This window comes from Gadus morhua, chromosome 5, assembly GCF_902167405.1.
Source record: "Gadus morhua chromosome 5, gadMor3.0, whole genome shotgun sequence".
Lineage (NCBI taxonomy): Eukaryota > Metazoa > Chordata > Actinopteri > Gadiformes > Gadidae > Gadus > Gadus morhua.
In genome coordinates this window covers 6,906,474-6,924,969 of record NC_044052.1, presented here as the reverse complement: position 1 = coordinate 6,924,969, position 18,496 = coordinate 6,906,474, and the positions used below count along the sequence as shown (strand labels likewise).

Here is an 18,496-nt window from a genome sequence, read left to right as displayed (position 1 = left end):
CCAGTGTTTATCTGAAATCAACTCAAGAAATAGAACTCCAGAACCTTTTCAACCAGTAGTTTTCCACTCCTGAACTTCCTAGTCGTTGTGCTTTTAACTTCATACACGTGAGAACCATCCATAGCTGTACTGACACTGTATTCAGACAGTGTCTCATAACACAATCCTGCAAAGGCTTCAGCTTTCTTCATCGTAGATCCAAGGCAGCAGGAGAAATGTCAAATGTTGCCTAGTATTGCTTATTGGCATGTATCTATCCCATAGTGATTTCGAGTTGTAGTCTTACATTAAGAAATAGGACCTCAAATATTTTTTTTACTCAAATTAGGTATTGGTTTTTATTTATTCATACATTTTTATCAACACAGACTGGTTACTTTTTGGCAGAAAATGATATACAAATGCATATTTCAATGTTTTTTTGTGCAACATATTGTACCTTTTTTCAAGGTGTCAAAATAACAAGGGAATTTCAATGCAAACATGCGTTTGTGTGTGCGACTGTACAGCATGTGTTTTGGTGGGAATGAGTCTATGTGGGTGCGTTGGGCTGTGTGCGTTGCGGTGAGAAGAACCCTAACCAATCCACCTCTCAAAGCCCACTCGTACTGCGGGCGGAGAAGCTGTGAGATCCTTTGTGTTGTGTTTTCAACACAGCATAAAACACACGGCTGTAGATTTCATCCTGTTTGTGAGAGGCAAACACAACGTTACATTACAACAGTAAAACTACTGAGCGCACTTCTTTATAGAACAGGGTGTTTATATAATTGAATGTAAGACGCTACTATCAGATACCTCATGTTGCAGTGTTAAAGGTCTTGTTTCCTGAGAAACGCCAGGGTGATTTCGGGCACGAACTGAAACCGAGACTGAGTTAGAATTACGAGAGACAACACAATCAAATGAAGTGCAGAAAGACTTCCAGTGGATAAAAGCACATGATGTCCTACCCATTTGACTGCAGAGGAAGTAGAGGAACAAAGAGAGGAGAGCAGAGGACGGGCACAGGGTGACCAGCAGCGTCCAGCACTGTCCACAGTCTGCACATGAATCTAGAGGCTTAACTAAAAGATGTATTTCTTTGAATTAAAATATATATATGCAAGTATCAATAAATAAATAAAAACTGGTTGCTAGTTTAGTTATATAATGTAATAAATACTATTGCTGCAAGTCATAAATAACTCAATTAAAATGTCATCAATCATGAATCAATTAATCAATGATAAATATTTAATTAATCAATAGGGTCTCTACTGTGAATAATGTGTAAAGTAGTTTAAAGTAAATATAGCACAGAGGCATATTGTCCATACATATAATTAGTTCTAATTATTTCATTCATCAATCATTCATGGAGCATTTTCTATGCTTACAATTTCACATTGCACATCTACACAGTCAACTTACCAAATGAAATCCTTGTGGTCACATTTCCATATTTGTAGATATATTTTTGAACTATCTTGTCTGCATCTATCACATAACTTTTTTCAGTTCCACAGTAGTAGAGACCAAGGTGAGAATCAGTGATGTTCCTTATCAGTAAATTGTATGATTTTGAAGAATGGTTCCACATCACATTCAGATCCTTGAATGAATGGGGGTTCCTTCTTAATTCATCCCATATTATAATACGTGGGGGCTGATTCTCATGAGAACAGTTCCTGTACCAAACAATAGTTTCACCAGTTGAGGGTTTAAAGTCACAGTGTAGAGTAACGTTTTCTCCTGGTCTCACGGTCAGCTCCACTGTGTATGAGGACACAACAGCACCTTGAATTAAAAGCATAAAATAGGAGTCAGAATGAAGAAATACGAAGCAACATGGAGACCATTGAATGATGTGTGTTCAAATGTAATAGTAATCCATCATTAAATGTTTTTGCTGAACAGTATAATAGGCCTACTGAACAACATATAAAACTTTTGCATTGTTGAATATTGAAGATGAATATTTTACCCCAGATGATGGGTATGAAGACATACATCCAGCTCATTGTGATGATCCGTTGAGGAGTAGAAGACTTCTGAAACATTTTAGTGATGCGCATTTAACAGACAGGCGGAAAGATGAACACGACTTTTGATTGGCTTGCCTCGTGAAAAAAATGTAGGTTCTTTCTCTCTGCGCAACAGGCAAGGTTTGATTGTCAGAACATCTAAAAACCTTCTCATGGGCTGAGACGACCTGAGTTTCATTCTGTTTCTAGATTAGATAACATTCAATGCTCATTGATTTCATTGATCGATTCACAAACTCCAAAATCACAGTTATAGCAACCAACCATGTGGAGCAAAAAATTCTGAATATCTCAACATAACCACCAAAACTACACAAATATTCTGTTAGCATATATCAATATCATCGCATTTAATTCAATCTTTAATTCAAATAGTTTTACAATACTGTGTTTTCATATGTTCTTACGATGGGCAGCCCCAGAGGGAATCCAACCCCTACCCCATGGCAGTTTTTGCCGGGTGCAAACCTTGATTTTATATGATTGTGGCTCACCAACTACTGGCTGACCCATTGCAGTAAACCTGAATAAGCGAAGGCTTTTGTACTTTCACCAAAACCCTTGGTTCAGGGTTAGTTTGATCTCTTTTTCATCTCTAACATCCTGTTCAAGATAGTTTGTGCAGGGACTTTACATTTTGCTCACAAAAGAATAAAGCCCACAAGAGCCAAAAACTAAGAAAAGGGGGTGGCTTAAAATATTTAGGGCCCTATTTTAACGGTGTGAAACGCAAGTGAGAAGAGCAAAACGGAAGTGGCTGTGTGGGCTGATCTCTGGCGCTGTTGGAGCACTCGGCACTGATAGCTAAGGCCTATCTATGCCTCAGCTATCAGTGAGTGAAATGCATCTGTATGAGTCCATTTTGATCTTAGACCACTCCCGGCTCATTTGTGCCCAATCAGGGCTTCGCTTCCCTGATTGGTTCGGGTATTCCAACTTGCCTGTCAATCATACCTGTGCATGAATGTAACACTTTTCAACGGCAGAGAAACTAGGGGAAGGAAGGAACAAAGCGGAAAGAGGACATTTTCATGGCATCCTTTCTCAATCGTGCGAACAAAATCATCTTTGAGTTTTACATCTTCTAGAAATGTTAATGTCTTCTATTACTTTATTACAGTATGGAAGGGGAGATTTGGAGGTACCTGGTCAGGGCTTGGTCAGCCTGCAAGGTGTGGAGACTGCGGGGAAACCGCACAGAGAGGACACTAAAGAGCCATCTCCATTCATCGAGTGGACTCATTGGTTGGCGAATGACCACAAAGATGCTTCCCTAGGCAGATTGCTGGATGACATCCGCCACTTATTCAAATTGCAGAGGTTGAGGCAGTTTGCATTTTGGTCACTTGCCATAACAATGTCATCTGTTTTATCAAAACACCATCAGTAACATTTAAATTGAGTTGATGTAGAAAGCTCTTTTGCTCGTCTGATTTTTTTCAGTGTTCAGTGCCTGTTTGTGAGAAATGCATTGTTTGAATGTTAAGCCTTTGTTTTTGTTTCATTTTAATATGCCTTTCATCAACAGTGGTTTGGGGTTTTATTAGTAAAAATAAAGTGCTTAACTACTGGTGAACGACATTGCAGTTCACCAGTCAGAGTTATTTGTCAGGAGATTTTGTTATTATTGTCCGAGTCTGGTTTTAACTAATGCTGGGCTTACACCAAACGATTTTCACAGTCAGACTAATAACTGCAAGAGAGGATTTTGCGTTGGATCATGTGTGATATTTAACAAGGGTTTTGTAGTAGATATGGCGGGTGGAGATGCAGCAACCACAGGATGTCTGTTAACTTCCTGTTCGGGTTTCACAACTTTCTTGACAGCAGCACAAGAAACACAAACTTGAAAAACAAAAAAACTGCACTATTATTCGGATATACAGGGTTCTTCCCGTTCGTTTCGTCCCACCCCTAGTGCTAATAATGTAGTGGGCTGGTCTGGAGAGAAAATGCCAGGGCTGAATTTTTCTCCCAGTCCACCCCTGTCCTGGTTTAACAGTTATATTTAAACCACCTCTGGAGGAGGTTTATGTTAGGTTTATCGCTGTTTTCTTGACAACATGGCTGCATATCTTCGCTGGATGGCGTTAGAGGAAAGAGTTCCTCGCAGGAAAATTAGAGATAGGTTAAATTTCACAGCGGTATAGATTCACCAAATAATCTGTCATATGCCTCAATGGGAAGGTTGGACCAGCTATCAAGCATCAAAGTCAGAGGACTTTCAGTTTCTGTCGCTGTATTCCTCTCTGCTGCGCCGTCATCGTCGTGGGTTAGGGAGGGGGTGAAATCTGCTGCGGGATCATATTAATGATTTTTTCCGATAGAGGGTCCGTAATCATTGGTGGTGGTTCTCCGCCAGTTTTAAACATCCCACTCCTCTCTTCTGCCGCATCCTTTTTTGCCTTTGCCTTTAAGTTCTTCCAGCAGGCTTTCAGTTGTGACTTGTCCCTCACCTCCTTAATGCCAGTTGAGCCATTGAAGCCTTCCGGGTCTCCTCCTTTTTTTTTTTTTCCAGCGTAACGCTGTCAGTCCTTTTATCCTCAATTATAATCCCAAAGTCCTCCATCATTTCCGACAGCAACATCTATTCAAATGTTGAAAAGTTCGATCCTCTTTGACGTGCCATCTCTTAATAAATGTAACAAGTGTTCACTGTCAGTGTCAAGTGTAAGTGTCAACTGTAACAGTTAAGGTAAATTAACGGTTAACTTTATTCAAAAAGTGAACCGTTGTTTTTTTTCACGATGTAGGCTAGAAAAAAGAAAAACCAGGATATAAAATTGTGGATTATATTGTGCAATTTGTTCACATTTCGCCGGGATCCATCATGGCAGACTGAACACAAACTAATCCTATTTTAATCCTTGTTTAAACTAGGTTAACTAATCCAGAGTTAAAACTAAGATGTGCAACGCATCTCGGATTAATTATAAACCAGTTTAAACCTAGATTTACTAACCCTAGATTAACCCTAAACCAGGATTAATTTAATCCATGTTGGTGCAACCCAGCCTTACTGTCCGTCCACACCAGAAGCGAATTGAGCGACCAAATCGCCGGAAGTCATTCACTTTCTATGGGCAAGAGCGACCAAAGTGACCAAAGCGACCAACGCTACCAGCGGCCAAAGTTGAGCGACCAGAGCGTCAAAAAGAAGTTGAAAACTTTTTAACTTTATGCAAATGACTATTATTCGCTTCAGCGGCCAAACACTGACAGCCAATCGGAATGTAGACGCTCTTCGCTTGCGTGGATCCCAGGGAACATCGGCAGGCACTTTGGTTCCTACCTACCTTTATTCACTCACTGAACAAAATGTCGGCTGAAGTATTAATCGCGGCTGTAACTGGGCACCCGGTGTTGTACGAACCCACCCCTTTTCATTTCAGAGATCGAAACGCCGTAGTGGTTTGGATATCAAGTGATGATAAGCGGGAGTATTTATAGGCTACATCTAGAACGTTCGTATTTAAGCGGGAATCATTTTAATTTGCTCTCATGCCACCAATCTAACCAACCAATCGCGTGTAGCATGCTTTAAACAAAACCAAAAAAGTTTTTGAAATCGTCACATAAACAAACTAATCGACAAGACGAGGGATAAATGACAAGGGATATATCTAGTCTAGATAGATAGAAAGCCTAGTCAAGTCTTTATTAATACCAAACGACACAAATCGTCGGGAATCCATTTAGGTGGTTCGGCCCACACAGGACAGTAGCCTACAAGACCACACAGAACAAGTCTGACTGGACATACACACAATACATCACATTAAAACTAGACACGCGTTGATAGATAGACAGAAAAGCCTAGATAGATCGATATGTTCCATTATTTGCCTTGCGGAGCCAACCAGTCCTGTGCGCGTATGCAAATTAGCCATGTGCGCGAATGTCTATTTGTTTTGAATGCGACGAATGAGTGCAGATCATGATTTGCAGATCCAGATCAGTGAAACATATTTTAACTACTACAGCACGCAGGGTTTTTTGTTCTCGGTTGTAATTAGCCTACATTTTAGGATTTTTTTTGTATTGGGGGGAATCACTGTCCTACTTGTTGTCGAAGCACTTTATCGAACAAGCAAAACCGTCTCGGCAATATGGCCAAGGTGTATGGGAGAGTTCACTATTTGATATGGCTGTCTGTAGGGCCTACTAAACGCATACGGCTCCTTTAAATGGGTCTGCATAATTGAATTGTACGTCATGAGCGACTTGAGCGACCAAAGCGAACAGAAAAATTCGCAGCGAAACTTTGTGAGCGACCAAAGCGTCTTTCGCTCCTGGTGTGGACGTACAGTTAGGCCGCGTTCACATCTGGCGTTTTTTTTAATCTGCCAGCGCTTGTTTTACATTATATTCCTATGGAGCAGAGCGTTTCTGGAAAAAGTCACGGCCGCTTTTTTAAACGCCTCTCCCAGCGTTTTTTTCTGCCCTTGAGTGTTGAAAAAAGTTCAACTTTCAGGAAGAAAGCGGCCGACGTCAGGCGTCTTTTGGGCAACTGACCAATCACAAGCGGAACATTGACACTTCGTCACGAAGGAAACTCTCAACTGTCAAAACAAGAAACAATGGCAGACAAATCACTCGGGAAAGTGCCGGTGGAGCGATTAATAGTTTTAATTACAGAACATGTCGAGATCTACAACTTGTCTAATGGGCTCTATCCTGGATACATAGTAGGCGGGTAACGTCGGGTCTAGAATGGGTTCGTTGATAGGCAATAGAAAAAAAGCTCTCGGCGCTTTTAGGGCCAAAAACGCTGCCAGCTTTTCTTTTTGTTGAAAAAACGGTCGGCTCAACTTATCCCTATTACAAAAAACGCTAGATGTGAACGCGGCCTTAATGTTACAAAAGCCAGGTCACTGACACCCGTAACCAACGGCAGAAATCCCGCACTGACAAACACCTGTTACCCGGGCAACCCCCAACCCGGTCCCTCTGCAAGCCCCCACCCTCCTGTTCTTCCAAGGCCCTCCCCCAGCTGACATAATGATTCGCCCCCACACTGATTGACAAGAAGAACATTGCAATACATGCACATAGAACAACTGGCATAACCGACATCGAAATACAATGCAACGCATAACACACAAACTATTTAAATGTCCCAGGGTCGCTACAATACTACTGATGATTTCAATAAGTTTACAAACAGGTTACGATATTGGCCCCAATGGATTTCATCTTGAAGTGGCTCTTTTTATGGTCCGGTTAAACAAAAACGCAGAGATCCATTTCATCAGTCCAGTATGTTTAGCTCCTCCCAGGCACCCGCCCAACCTAGGGGAGTGTGCTTAAAGACCATTGCTCTGATCACTTTCTTCTCTTCTGCCATAGCCTACGCAGTTCGTTGGCTGTTATTAAGCCTTATTGAAGTGGGCTGTTTCAAAGTACAATCCACCGACAACATTTTTGAAAGATCCACCGACATAGATGCTATTGAGTCGTGGGTAATTTTTTTATTTTATATTTTACGTATGAATGTTGATTTTAGCTGTTCCTTTGGTCGGGTTGGAGTCCCAGAGAAAGACCTGAGTTCTGTCTGAGTTAGAGTCCCGACGTCTGTCTGGGTTGGAGTCCCAGAATAAGTCCTTTGGTTCGTGGTTAGAGTTACTAGAATCCGGGTTGGAGTCCCAGCTCTTTTGTATATTGCGTAATCTAAATGGATAGGCAATAGACTTTCCATATGATGAGATGGGACGCGCGGGCCAATCAGCATTGCACATTGCCTGCCCCAACGCTTGGTCCAAGGCAACTCCGTAACCTCGTATTTATTACATCCAAAGATTGGTATACTGCAGCAAGTGTAACCTGTTTTAAAAGGTCCTACTCCAAGTGTTTCCAACGGTCTTAATGTGTCCCTGACAATTACGCCTCAAGGGTTGCCAAAAGCCTCTATGTATAGGGACTACTATTTTTTCTATAGAGGGAAAGATTCCTAACGTCTTCATTACGGGTTTAACACATTTGTTACCCAGCCACATTGTCGGTATTTTCTGTGATTTTTTATGACACATATTATGAACACCATACAATCCAAATAGCATAAGGTCAGCTCAACTGCTGTGGTTAAATTTTGCATTATTTAAAAATACTATTCCCGTTGCGTTCTTTCAGAAAAGGTGCTTTTGTTAAAGTTTCGGTATGGTAACTATGAATCAAAAGGAGGGGAATATGTAGGCTATATACACACGTGGAGAAACGCTTAGCAGGGCATCTGAGGTTGCCCTGCCTCTAGAATATCTGAATAGTAATGGGTCGTTCGCGACCGAATCAGTTCGAATGGACGAATCTTTAACATGAACGAACCAATCTGATTCTTCTCTCTCGTTCGTTATCCGACTCGACTCCTCCCAGTCCCACTAGTCGCTGACTCGCTGTTCGTTCACTGAGTGTGGGTGGTGAAGAGGGAAGAGGCTTAGTGAGCAATCGAACGATAATATGATTCAGTATCAGTGAATGATAAATGCATGCTGTCTTTGTACTTTCTGTGTCATGCCAGATTCATCAAATATTTGAATGTCTCGTCAATCTGTCTTGTTCTTTCATGGTTCGTTCTCCACCGGGACCCCTGTCACACCAAAATTTTACCGGGGGCGACATTGTACCGCCTACGTAATCCGCGTTCGAAAATTCAAAACCTGCCTAGCAAGTGATGATCGCGTCGAACTTTGCCTGGCAACGGACGATCGCATTGAACGATGACGTCTAAATTAAATTAACACAAGCTAGCTAGACTACGATACACTTTAAACACTCAGTTTACTAGCTAAATTTGATTAAACAATTAAATACAATACAAATATAAATATAAAGTAAAAAACAAGTGTTTTCTGTATTATGTTATTTCGTCTTGATGAGTGCAAATGTTTTTTGAAACCTGCCTGGCAATGGACAATCGCGTCGGACGATGAGGTAATGTTTCGACGCGGATTACGTAGGTGGCATAATTTTCGCCCCCGGTACAATTTTGGCGTGACACCCCCACCATCATTGTTAAACAAATCTTGCTTTTATGTTAAATATCCAATAATCTACTACACCCCCCATTCCGCTGCGTTTGTTTAAAGTTGTAATAATGATTGACGACCGACTACCACGATTGTTTGGAATGCACTAGTGCACTCACACTAGGCCATCTGGCCGTGGCCGTTGCTCGTCGCAACTGTGGCCTGGCCACGGTAGGCACGGTAGGTATACGTCATCACGTCGTAACACGTCATCACCAAGCGTCCGCTGCATGGACCATAAAAAAGTCATTGATTCGCGGATTCTACTAAATACATCGGAATTATTGTGGGTCTTCTCCAACTGTGCCTGAATAGCATCGTCTGCCCAAATGGCTAACAGACACTCGACTTCTCTATGGGACCAACGTGAACCAACAGTTGAACCGCTTGACACCATGTTTACCGTTTAATGGGAAAGAAAGCTCGTCTCCTTTATTATGTCCATGGTCGTCGCATGGACTATACGTCATCCAGCTCAGGTTGCGTAGCCGCGCGTGTCGGCTCATTAGCATCTGTACCGTGGCGGCCCGTACCGTAGCAGCACACCTCTCCCAAGTGGCCAAATTGGCCTGGCCTGGCCAGACTGGCCACACTAACACTGGCAGATTTGAGCACGGTTAGGTGTGAAAACGGCCACGGCCACGGCCAGATGGCCCAGTTCGAGTGCACCCTGACTGACTCAGCTGAGAACCCTGCATTCCATGAATCGATTCACTGCTACCCGAAACTCGACTGAACGATTCTGAACTACTCTTCTTGGAGAACTGACTGAAATAATCATTGAATCCATCACTGTATCTGACCTCTTCTGGGTAGGCGTGGCCTATATGACGTGGTACGTGCTCTGATTGGCTATGGTTTTGAGAACCAGTCTTCCGTTTTCATCATGTGTGATGATGCTGCCATCTGGTGGCTTTGTGCAGTCATTACAGCTTATATGTTTGGTCCTGCTTCCCTTGTGGTTATGTGCAGGTATTGCAGCTTATTTGTTTGGTGCTGCTCCCTTGTGGCTATGTGTGAATCTTGCAGTTTATGTGCTTATTTGCGTCGCAATCCCCAATACCGGAAATGTAACAAAAGCATCCTTCCATAAGTGTTTTTCACATAGCAGCTCACAACATTTTATTATCTAGATTATATTACACTTCAAGAGTCCTATTTCTCCCTGAAAGTTATCCTATATCCTGTCCCCATCAGCCGGATTCAGAGCCTCACTCAACTTAAACCATGGCCAGCCCACAAATTGGATTTGACAACCAGCGGGCCTATTCCAGTCTCATGAGAGGACTGCAGGAGCTGGACTTGAGGGGCGATGCCACCCCTGGCTCATTGTACCTGATAGGAGACCACGCCTTCCCTCTGGCCATGAACGCCCAAGGCAAGGTGCTGATGGCCGCCTCCCTCTTTGGACGTGGATGCATGGTAGTCCTGGGTCACGAGAGCTACCTGACCACCTTCCCCGCCCTGGTGGAGAACGCCCTCACCTGGCTCAGGGGCGATGGATCTGAAAACCCCCTGGTTGGTATTCACCAGAGCTGCAAGCCAGTGGCTGATAACCTCTCCCACTCCGTTTTCCAGGCCCAAGTGGTGGGGGGCTTTCTCCAAGAACTGGGGGTGGGGGTGTATGTGGTGGATGCCTACAGCATGGCTCCTGATGTGAAGGCCCTGCTGGAGTTTGTGAAAGCTGGAGGGGGGCTGTTGATCGCAGGGCAGGCCTGGCACTGGGCTGGACAACACCCCAAGGAGAATACTCTGATGGCCTTCCCAGGGAACCAGGTCACCAGCATGGCGGGGATCTACTTCTCTGAGCACCGTTCAGAGGCGGGCTGTCTTTCCATTTTCCCAACAATTCCTTGCGGTTGGAATCCAGATCCGTGAGTAGAGCCGACTGAAAACGGAAATTAAAAAACAAAAATGTTTCAAACAGTCACACCCTTTCTTAATTACAAAAGACAGCAGTAACATTTTGATAGAAGATTTTTTGTTATATATTTTGTGTTTATTTTGTGTATATATATATATATATATATATATATATATATATATATATAAACATTAATATGTTGGTGCCATTAGGTAATTAGTCCTTCCCCTTCCCTCTAACTACAGGATTAACTTTGCGGACGACTTGGCGTTTCTCCTGGAGGGCGTGTCTGGGTTCAGGTTAAAGGACGAGTGTTCTGAGATTCATGTCCATGGCCTTCTTGCCTTTCCAATATTCCCCTTCCTAGCGGGGGCATACTATGGCAGGGGTCGAGTCCTATTTGTCGCTCACGAAGAATTGTTTGGCCAACAGGTTGGTTTGAAATTTAAGATGTTATCACTTGATTTCAAAAGAGAAAAGGTCGCCAAAGACCAATGCACAAAGCTTACCATTTAGTTGATATATACCTTATTTGTATATATATATATCTTTATTCACAAGAAAATCGAGATTTTCCTTCAAGTAGGCCTACAATGAAACTGTAAAAGTAACATGACACAAAAATATATGCATACAAATATTCTCAAAGTAACACATTCCTGCATGAAGTTTCCACTCAGTGTCGTAAATTGTTGTTCAGATGCAGTGATCCGCCTCTCCGCCTACCGGCCTAGAGGCTGGTCTTCCTGCTTGGGAATGTGTACTGAGGCACATAGACCGCCATCATCTGTGGATGGAGCCTTTAACAAAGACAACAATTTGTGTTGTACTCCACAGGAGTTGGTTCCTTTATGGCACAATGCCCTCCGATGGTTGGACCAGGGCAGGAGAGGCGTAGTTGGAGTCCTGCCGTCATTGACTGATCTCCCATCCCTGTACGGCCCGTCAGGGCTGAGCTGTCGGAATACAGACTTCACTGATGACCTGAGTGTGTTTGTGTCCACGGTATACTGCGATGAGAAGGCACAGGAGATGCAGGACTTTGTGATGGAGGGAGGAGGTCTGCTCATAGGAGGGCATGCCTGGGACTGGTGCAGTTGTAACCCAGAGCTCAACCCGCTGACTGACTTCGCAGGTACATCAACAACAATATCCTCAGTGTTCACTGGGATGCCCTCCCTAGCGAAGGATGTTTACAAAAGGAAGGGTGTCAATGTGTTATCTACAGGGAAACCTGTCGGAGCTTGTGAAAGACTTCAGTGACTGCATTTATGGCCCCTAGCCGCGGAAAGATATCATCTCACCTATGTGAGGCTCACGTTGGGGAACGCTATAGGCCCTATTGTATATTTATTGCTGTAGTCAGCTTCTAATCTGGTGTAACAAAGCACCAATACCTTTTTTAACCACTATAAGATAGTTTGATTTGATGATGAAATTCCTGCACTTTCCTTTTCCTTTTTGTGACTGCTCTGCCTTTACTCTAGGGAACCGCATACTGAGCAAGATGGGCCTGAACGTGCTGGGTACTACCGTCCCAGACGAATTCTACGAGGCTCCCGACCCCGTCAAGGCCTCCGTAGACCAGTACCACTTCCAGCACATGGTATCCCGCTTCAGCAGACACCTGCTCTCCGGAGAGACTCTCACTGCGAAGGAGGAGGGCTTCATGCCGCGGCTGCGTCGGGACTGTGCTGCCTACCTGTTGATGGAGGCCAACGGGTCGGCGTCATACACACAAGTCGTGTCCGACCTCACTGCTATCGTCAAAAAGGCTGGGATCCCACAGGTAAAGGCATGCATCAGTAAGAAGCAGGGGGGGGAAAGGGGATAAAGAAAACCTACTGGTTTCCTTTCTCCAGGGTCCAGAGCAACGCTGTGAAACCAAGGAGGAGCCACGCACCACGGGCACGTTTCAACACTTTATTCCTGAACGAATCTGGACATTCTAATATTTTATCTCTGGGCAATTTAATAACAAAAATATGAATTTAAAATAAATTCACAATTCCCCTCAAAGGCACTAGTCTACAGGGTTATCCCCAAGTCTACCACGCGCTGGTGTCCTCGGTGACGCACTCCCGTCACACGGCCTGTCCTCCGCTTGTCCAGAATCTGGGCTTTTCCTTTCATCTGGGCTTACTCATCGCTCCGCTCTGTGATAGTGGGCTTGTTGAGTCGGTAAGCCACTACTGTTTGGCTGGCGGCTGGTGCCCGGGTCCCCGGCTCCGTGGCTCCACCAGCTAATCCCGTACGCTTCGCCCTCGCCGTTCTCTCCACACCGTCCTTTTATCGCCGTGTGTAGAGTTGTAGATATTTCGATATTTAGGTGTAATTATCTAAGTATATATATTAGGTATTTAGATATTTAGGTGTAAACATTTAGCAATCATGTGGACACTCGACCAATAAGAGGAAGTTAAAATAAAAGGTAAACACTGCTCTGCAAATCCAAGTACAAAAATAAGCTTTGGCAACCCAATATAAACACACAAGTAAAACCCCAAGACAATAAAAAGCTTTTCAACACAATACATGCAAAACATGTAATATAAAAGACAGCAAATAAGGTTTAAATACAACAACAACAAATCATACTTCTGCTGTGCACCACATGCTGTGTGATCCATATACTGTACATATTGGGCTACCCCCTCATTGGGCTAGGTTATCAGTTAACAGTTATCAATGATGTACATGGCCATCTGATCTGATCAATTAAAGCAACTGTTTCGGTAACAATTGATATATTGAGAAGTCACTCAATCCTCACTGTCTGCCCTCAGACACCTCTGTGGCATCAAAAATATTTAAATTTATTTCAGACGATTTGCCTCTATTTATAATTATATTTTACATTATGAAGTCATGAGTCATACTTTTGCACAAAAATTGTATACTGTCTCTTAATTGAATATGAGGAGTCAGCCCCCTAACATTTCAATGAACAAGAAAATCACACGAATTTGAATCTTGAATTTGAATCTCCCGTGGTCTATTCAGGTGTCTTTGAACTGTCCCGTTAGCAATGAAAAGGACCGTCTGCTGCTGACCATCGGGACTGAGCTCTATCAGTGTTTGGACCCCGACACGCTCCTGCCTTACCTGATCAAGGACATCCCTAGCATGCCTGTTGTCCAACACCAGCTTAAAATCAACGCAAACACAGCAGGTTCTATCTTTTTCACAACTTGAAAATGGGGCATTCTGCTTCTGATGAGTTTTTCTATTCTGTGAAGTGAAACAATTTCCTTGTGTGTGTGTGTGTGTGTGTGCGTGTATCTGTCTGTGTGTGTGGGCGTATTAGGTGAAAGGGAGTGGATTAGTACTGGAGTGTACGTCACTCCAGTTATGAAGACCTACATATCTCTACCAGCACAGATTGTCAACAAAGGATGGATGGTGCGTGATAATTATTTGACAAGCTTCATATTTATGGTCAATTTATTCGTCAAACCTCACATGAAAACATATCTACAGTACATATTGAGAGTTTGGGTGCGTCGGGAATGTGCATCAGCCCCTCAAATCATGCACATTCTTAAATTCTGAAACTCAAATACATATTCCACAGCAGTCAGATGCAGTCAAGACCTAGTTTGTATAATAACAATAATCATATACTGCCTACATGTTCTATGTATGTATAAGTCTGAGCAAATATCTGCATGTCTTGTATTTTTTGTTTTGTTGAACAGCCTCTTGACCCTCTTGTCTCTCTGGTTGTACCAGGTGCAGATCGGCTGTCAGACGGACAATTTGGATCACTTGAAGGAACTGAGGAGAGCCCCTTGTGTTAAAAAGATCTTCAGAATCACGAAGCCCATGATGCAGGTGTGGAACCTGTGGGGGGGGCTCCTCTACCTCGTGGCCCCGCCCAACACTCAGGTGCAGGGGCTGAAGGTCACAGTGGAAAGAGCGGTTCTTTCACCTTACTTCAAGTCAGGTGAGTTCCTCTAAGATCATTGATTATCAATAAAGGTGCAACTAACTACCAATTAACTAAATAATTGACCTCATGGGATACATCTGATTGCTGCATTGTGGACGTTGCATCTTTCATGCCATGTTGCCACTATGTGTAACGTACTCCAGGCTGGAGAGCAGAACTGCAGTCCATTTATGTAAAGAAGGCACTCTATCAAGACACAGAGGAATGTACTGCTGGGACTTATATATACACTGTGAATTAAACGACGGGACTTAAGGTGCGGGGTGGCCAGCGGGACTGACGGCCCGGCCCACCGGGACAAGGAGCCGGTGCGGATTGTAAGAGAGAGAGAGCGCTGTTCGCGTGCGGGGGCTGTGGATCTTGGGAGAGTACCTCGCACCTAACCCCCATAGATAGGTAAGATTGCACTCAGCCAGGGGAGGCTTAGGAACATACTACAAGTTCATCGCACCTGGCAGGGACAGACCTTAGGTTACGGGCTGACTAGAGGGATAACGAGCGCGGTAGGTCAGCACGTCACACACACACACACACACACACACACACACACACACACACACACACACACACACACACACACACACGGAGGATGGTGGCTGATCTGTGATCTGCTGTCCGATAGCGTGGGGTCGCCGAATGTCAGTGGGGCTGTGGTGAACGTAGATTCCATCGTGTTGCTATGGAACCCGTGAATCTAGAAGGCCTCTAAGCCGGCCTTCTGCACCAGGTGTGACGACGCCAGCCGAGTGGGCCCTGATGCGCCAGTCCCCCGCCCCCTGGGCAGAGCTGGAGTTTGAGAACATCATCTTCACCGTGCCGTCCGACGCCATCCGACACCTGGAGCGCCCTGAGGAGGTGGCGGCGCTCTGGGATAAGATCATGAGGGGGGTCGCAGACCTGGCAGCTGTTTCCTACAAATTCCCGCGCAAGGAACGTTTTGTTGCCGAAGTGCAGATATCCTGCGGTGAGTCGCCTTTCTTTTCTTTTTTCTATCTTCCTCTGCCTTAGCGATGGATCAGTAATAGGTTCCTCTCTTCACCCAGGTTGGATGCATGCAGGCTATCCCATCATGATGTGCTCCTCTGTGGCCCCACAAATGATTAACCCAGAGGCCTCTGGACGCACAGACCTCTGGGGCTTCATCCACGAGCTGGGGCACAACCAGCAGAGGGACTGTTGGGAGTTCGAACCCAACACCACAGAGTGCACGTGCAACCTGTGGTCGGTGTACGTGAATGAAGAGGTGCTGGGGACTAAAAGGGCAGAGGTAAAAAACTGAGCTGGTTTTGTGTTAAATTCGGAGACAGTCAGTTTTTTTTTGCTGTATTCAACTAACAATTCCTTTAAAATATGGAGAAATTCTCCTTAAATGATTTGGCTTAACGGTGCAGTGTGTAGGATTTAGTTTGATCTAGCAGGGAGGTTGCAGATTGCAACCCACTGTATACCCCCAATTCTGTTCGAATTAATTAACTATCTTAATTAGGTTAATTTGATAAAAATTAATAACCCTTCTAAGGGGGTATCTATTTCTTGTTTTTTGAGTTACATCGATGACCGTTTAAACACCCAGGCCATGGTGGTATGTTTCCCATGCATTGTATTTTATTCAGAGCCGTGGTGCTCTGGTAGACATTATGTTTTCATCCAAGCACATCGGGCCTTTACACAGATGTCCGAGATTGTTAACCGTCTCGGACTCGGAGAGCAACTTAACCGGCTTGTGGGTTACAAAGGGAGGAACCGCACCCTATGTGGATATAAAGGGCTTATTCTACGGCACCGAAAACACAACCATTCAGATTTGCTCTGTTGCATACCTTGCAGGCACATCCGGAGTTGGAGCCTGAAAATCGGTTGTCTCGCATAGAAGAGTACGTCAAGGGAGGCAGAAACCTTGGGAGCTGGAATACGTGGGTGGCCTTGCAAACATACCTACAGGTGAGAGATTTAAAAATAGTTAACGATTGTTATTTTACACAAAACTCAAGCTTTCGATTAGTTTATTTCATATCCATTTCCAAAACAATAACCGATCGATGGCCTCACCGGGCATCCAAATTAGGACTGACTCACCCCTACATATGGTCTTCCCACCTATATGTCACTTGCTCTCACTACCTCAGCTCCAGGAGGCGTTCGGCTGGGCAGCCTTTAAGAAAGTGTTCGCCGCCTACCACGACATGAGCGATGTGCCCGGGGACAACAAGGGCAAGATGAACCTGTACACCAAGACCTTCTCCGTGGCCGTGGAGCACAACCTGTGTGCCTTTTTCAAGGCCTGGGGCTGGCCCATAGAGGGCGCCACTGAGGAGGAGCTGTCCAGGCTGCCTCCGTGGACCAACCACCCCATGGCTCGCTATCAGTGAACCTTCCTATTGCTCCTGAAGAGACCCTCCTCAAGGGTAGAAAGCTCTGTGGCGGGACTCAAAGGGCTCATTTCCTTTTTAAATGCTATTGCACTAGTGGTGGTTGGTGGGATTGCACTATATATATTTTACACAGATTTAATGAGCTAAGCTGTAGATGTTTTACTTATAAAGTACTTAGGCTCAGGTGTATCCAAAAAAATCTAATTTTGCTATTTTTCATTGGCGAAATACATTGGCCATTGTGTCTTTGGTAACATGTTATTAGCGATTGTAATACATTTTGTTGTCCTTAACTGTTCTTTCCAATGAATATACATCAAATATTGTACTGTTAAAAGGTAATAACATTTGTTGTGTTATGATTGTGCTCTCACATCTCTTGGGATCTGAATCTTTTACATCCTAATGAATTATGTGACCCAAATTTTTTTCCAAATTGATATTTTACGGCATGGTTCTTAAGAAATGAAGGGTGTTTTCCTCAGAAGTGTCACAGCCCGGCTCAAGGGAATGACAAGGATGAGACCACACATGGTTTAAGTTCAACTATAATTGTTTATTTAACCAGCGAAGCTTGAAAAGGCTCACGTTCGTTTTCAATGCGCACACCTGACATCAACAAGCTGAACTGGGTCTGAATAACCAACAATACACATGCTACTGCAACATATCACTGTCATAGATGGAATAGATTAGCTTTTCTTTTATTCTTTGAATTTGTCAGTGAACTTGAGTTTTACATTTGCATGGTAGCTCCGAGAGAGAGAGAGAGAGAGAGAGAGAGAGAGAGAGAGAGAGAGAGAGAGAGAGAGAGAGAGAGAGAGAGAGAGAGAGAGAGAGAGAGAGAGAGAGAGAGAGAGAGAGAGAGAGAGAGAGAATCTTTTTTATATCTTCAAAATTCAAGGGAACGTTCAACGGCAAGATGGTTTCGCCTCTTTTAAAGAACACCAGGTCAACCCACATAGATCCCTTTCTTTGTCATCGTGCCAAAGCCCCCCTTATGCCTTTCCCTGTCTGTTTTTTATTTTGCGTAACTGCGTGATAGTGCATACCTGCCTACGTGCGATAAACCTCGGAACATACCACACACGCACTGACCAGGCGCTCCCTTAAAAGCAGAAGAAGCAACCCCCCGCGCCCGCACGCCCTTTTTTCTTGTCACTCAACATTTCTATGATTCATCTAAACTAAAGTTCTTGACCTATAGTTGTAATTAAACCCATAGCAAAGATGTGGAAACCCCAGTCGATAATGTAACA

General features: G+C 44.0%; 1 protein-coding gene and 1 long non-coding RNA gene across 2 annotated transcripts; one reads left to right on the top strand and one right to left on the bottom strand.

Annotated features, from left to right (window-relative positions):
• Positions 1 to 307: 307 nt before the first annotated feature.
• On the bottom strand, positions 308 to 2,106 carry LOC115544378 (uncharacterized). Its single transcript, XR_003976845.1, has 5 exons — positions 1,967 to 2,106; positions 1,414 to 1,779; positions 954 to 1,067; positions 799 to 860; positions 308 to 685 (listed from the first exon to the last, which is right to left on the bottom strand). It is a non-coding gene; the product is annotated as an uncharacterized LOC115544378 (long non-coding RNA).
• Positions 2,107 to 7,350: 5,244 nt separating this feature from the next.
• On the top strand, positions 7,351 to 17,673 carry LOC115544375 (TRPM8 channel-associated factor homolog). The gene is made up of 12 exons (XM_030357282.1): positions 7,351 to 7,489; positions 10,247 to 10,923; positions 11,159 to 11,345; positions 11,751 to 12,048; positions 12,401 to 12,702; positions 13,917 to 14,085; positions 14,221 to 14,315; positions 14,646 to 14,859; positions 15,593 to 15,829; positions 15,909 to 16,132; positions 16,693 to 16,806; positions 16,992 to 17,673. Exons 2-12 carry the CDS (start codon positions 10,277 to 10,279, stop codon positions 17,232 to 17,234), a joined length of 2,730 nt encoding a protein of 909 aa, XP_030213142.1. The 5' UTR covers positions 7,351 to 7,489; positions 10,247 to 10,276; the 3' UTR covers positions 17,235 to 17,673.
• The last annotated feature ends 823 nt before the right edge of the window (positions 17,674 to 18,496 follow it).

What these genes read in the sequence shown, in the direction of transcription:
- LOC115544375 (XM_030357282.1), top strand. Translation starts at nt 10,277, where the DNA reads ATGGCCAGCCCACAAATTGGATTTGACAACCAGCGGGCCTATTCCAGT. An exon ending in TGCGGTTGGAATCCAGATCC is followed by an intron (nt 10,924 to 11,158) that starts GTGAGTAGAGCC and finishes CTCTAACTACAG; the next exon opens with GATTAACTTTGCGGACGACT. An exon ending in AAAAGGCTGGGATCCCACAG is followed by an intron (nt 12,703 to 13,916) that starts GTAAAGGCATGC and finishes TGGTCTATTCAG; the next exon opens with GTGTCTTTGAACTGTCCCGT.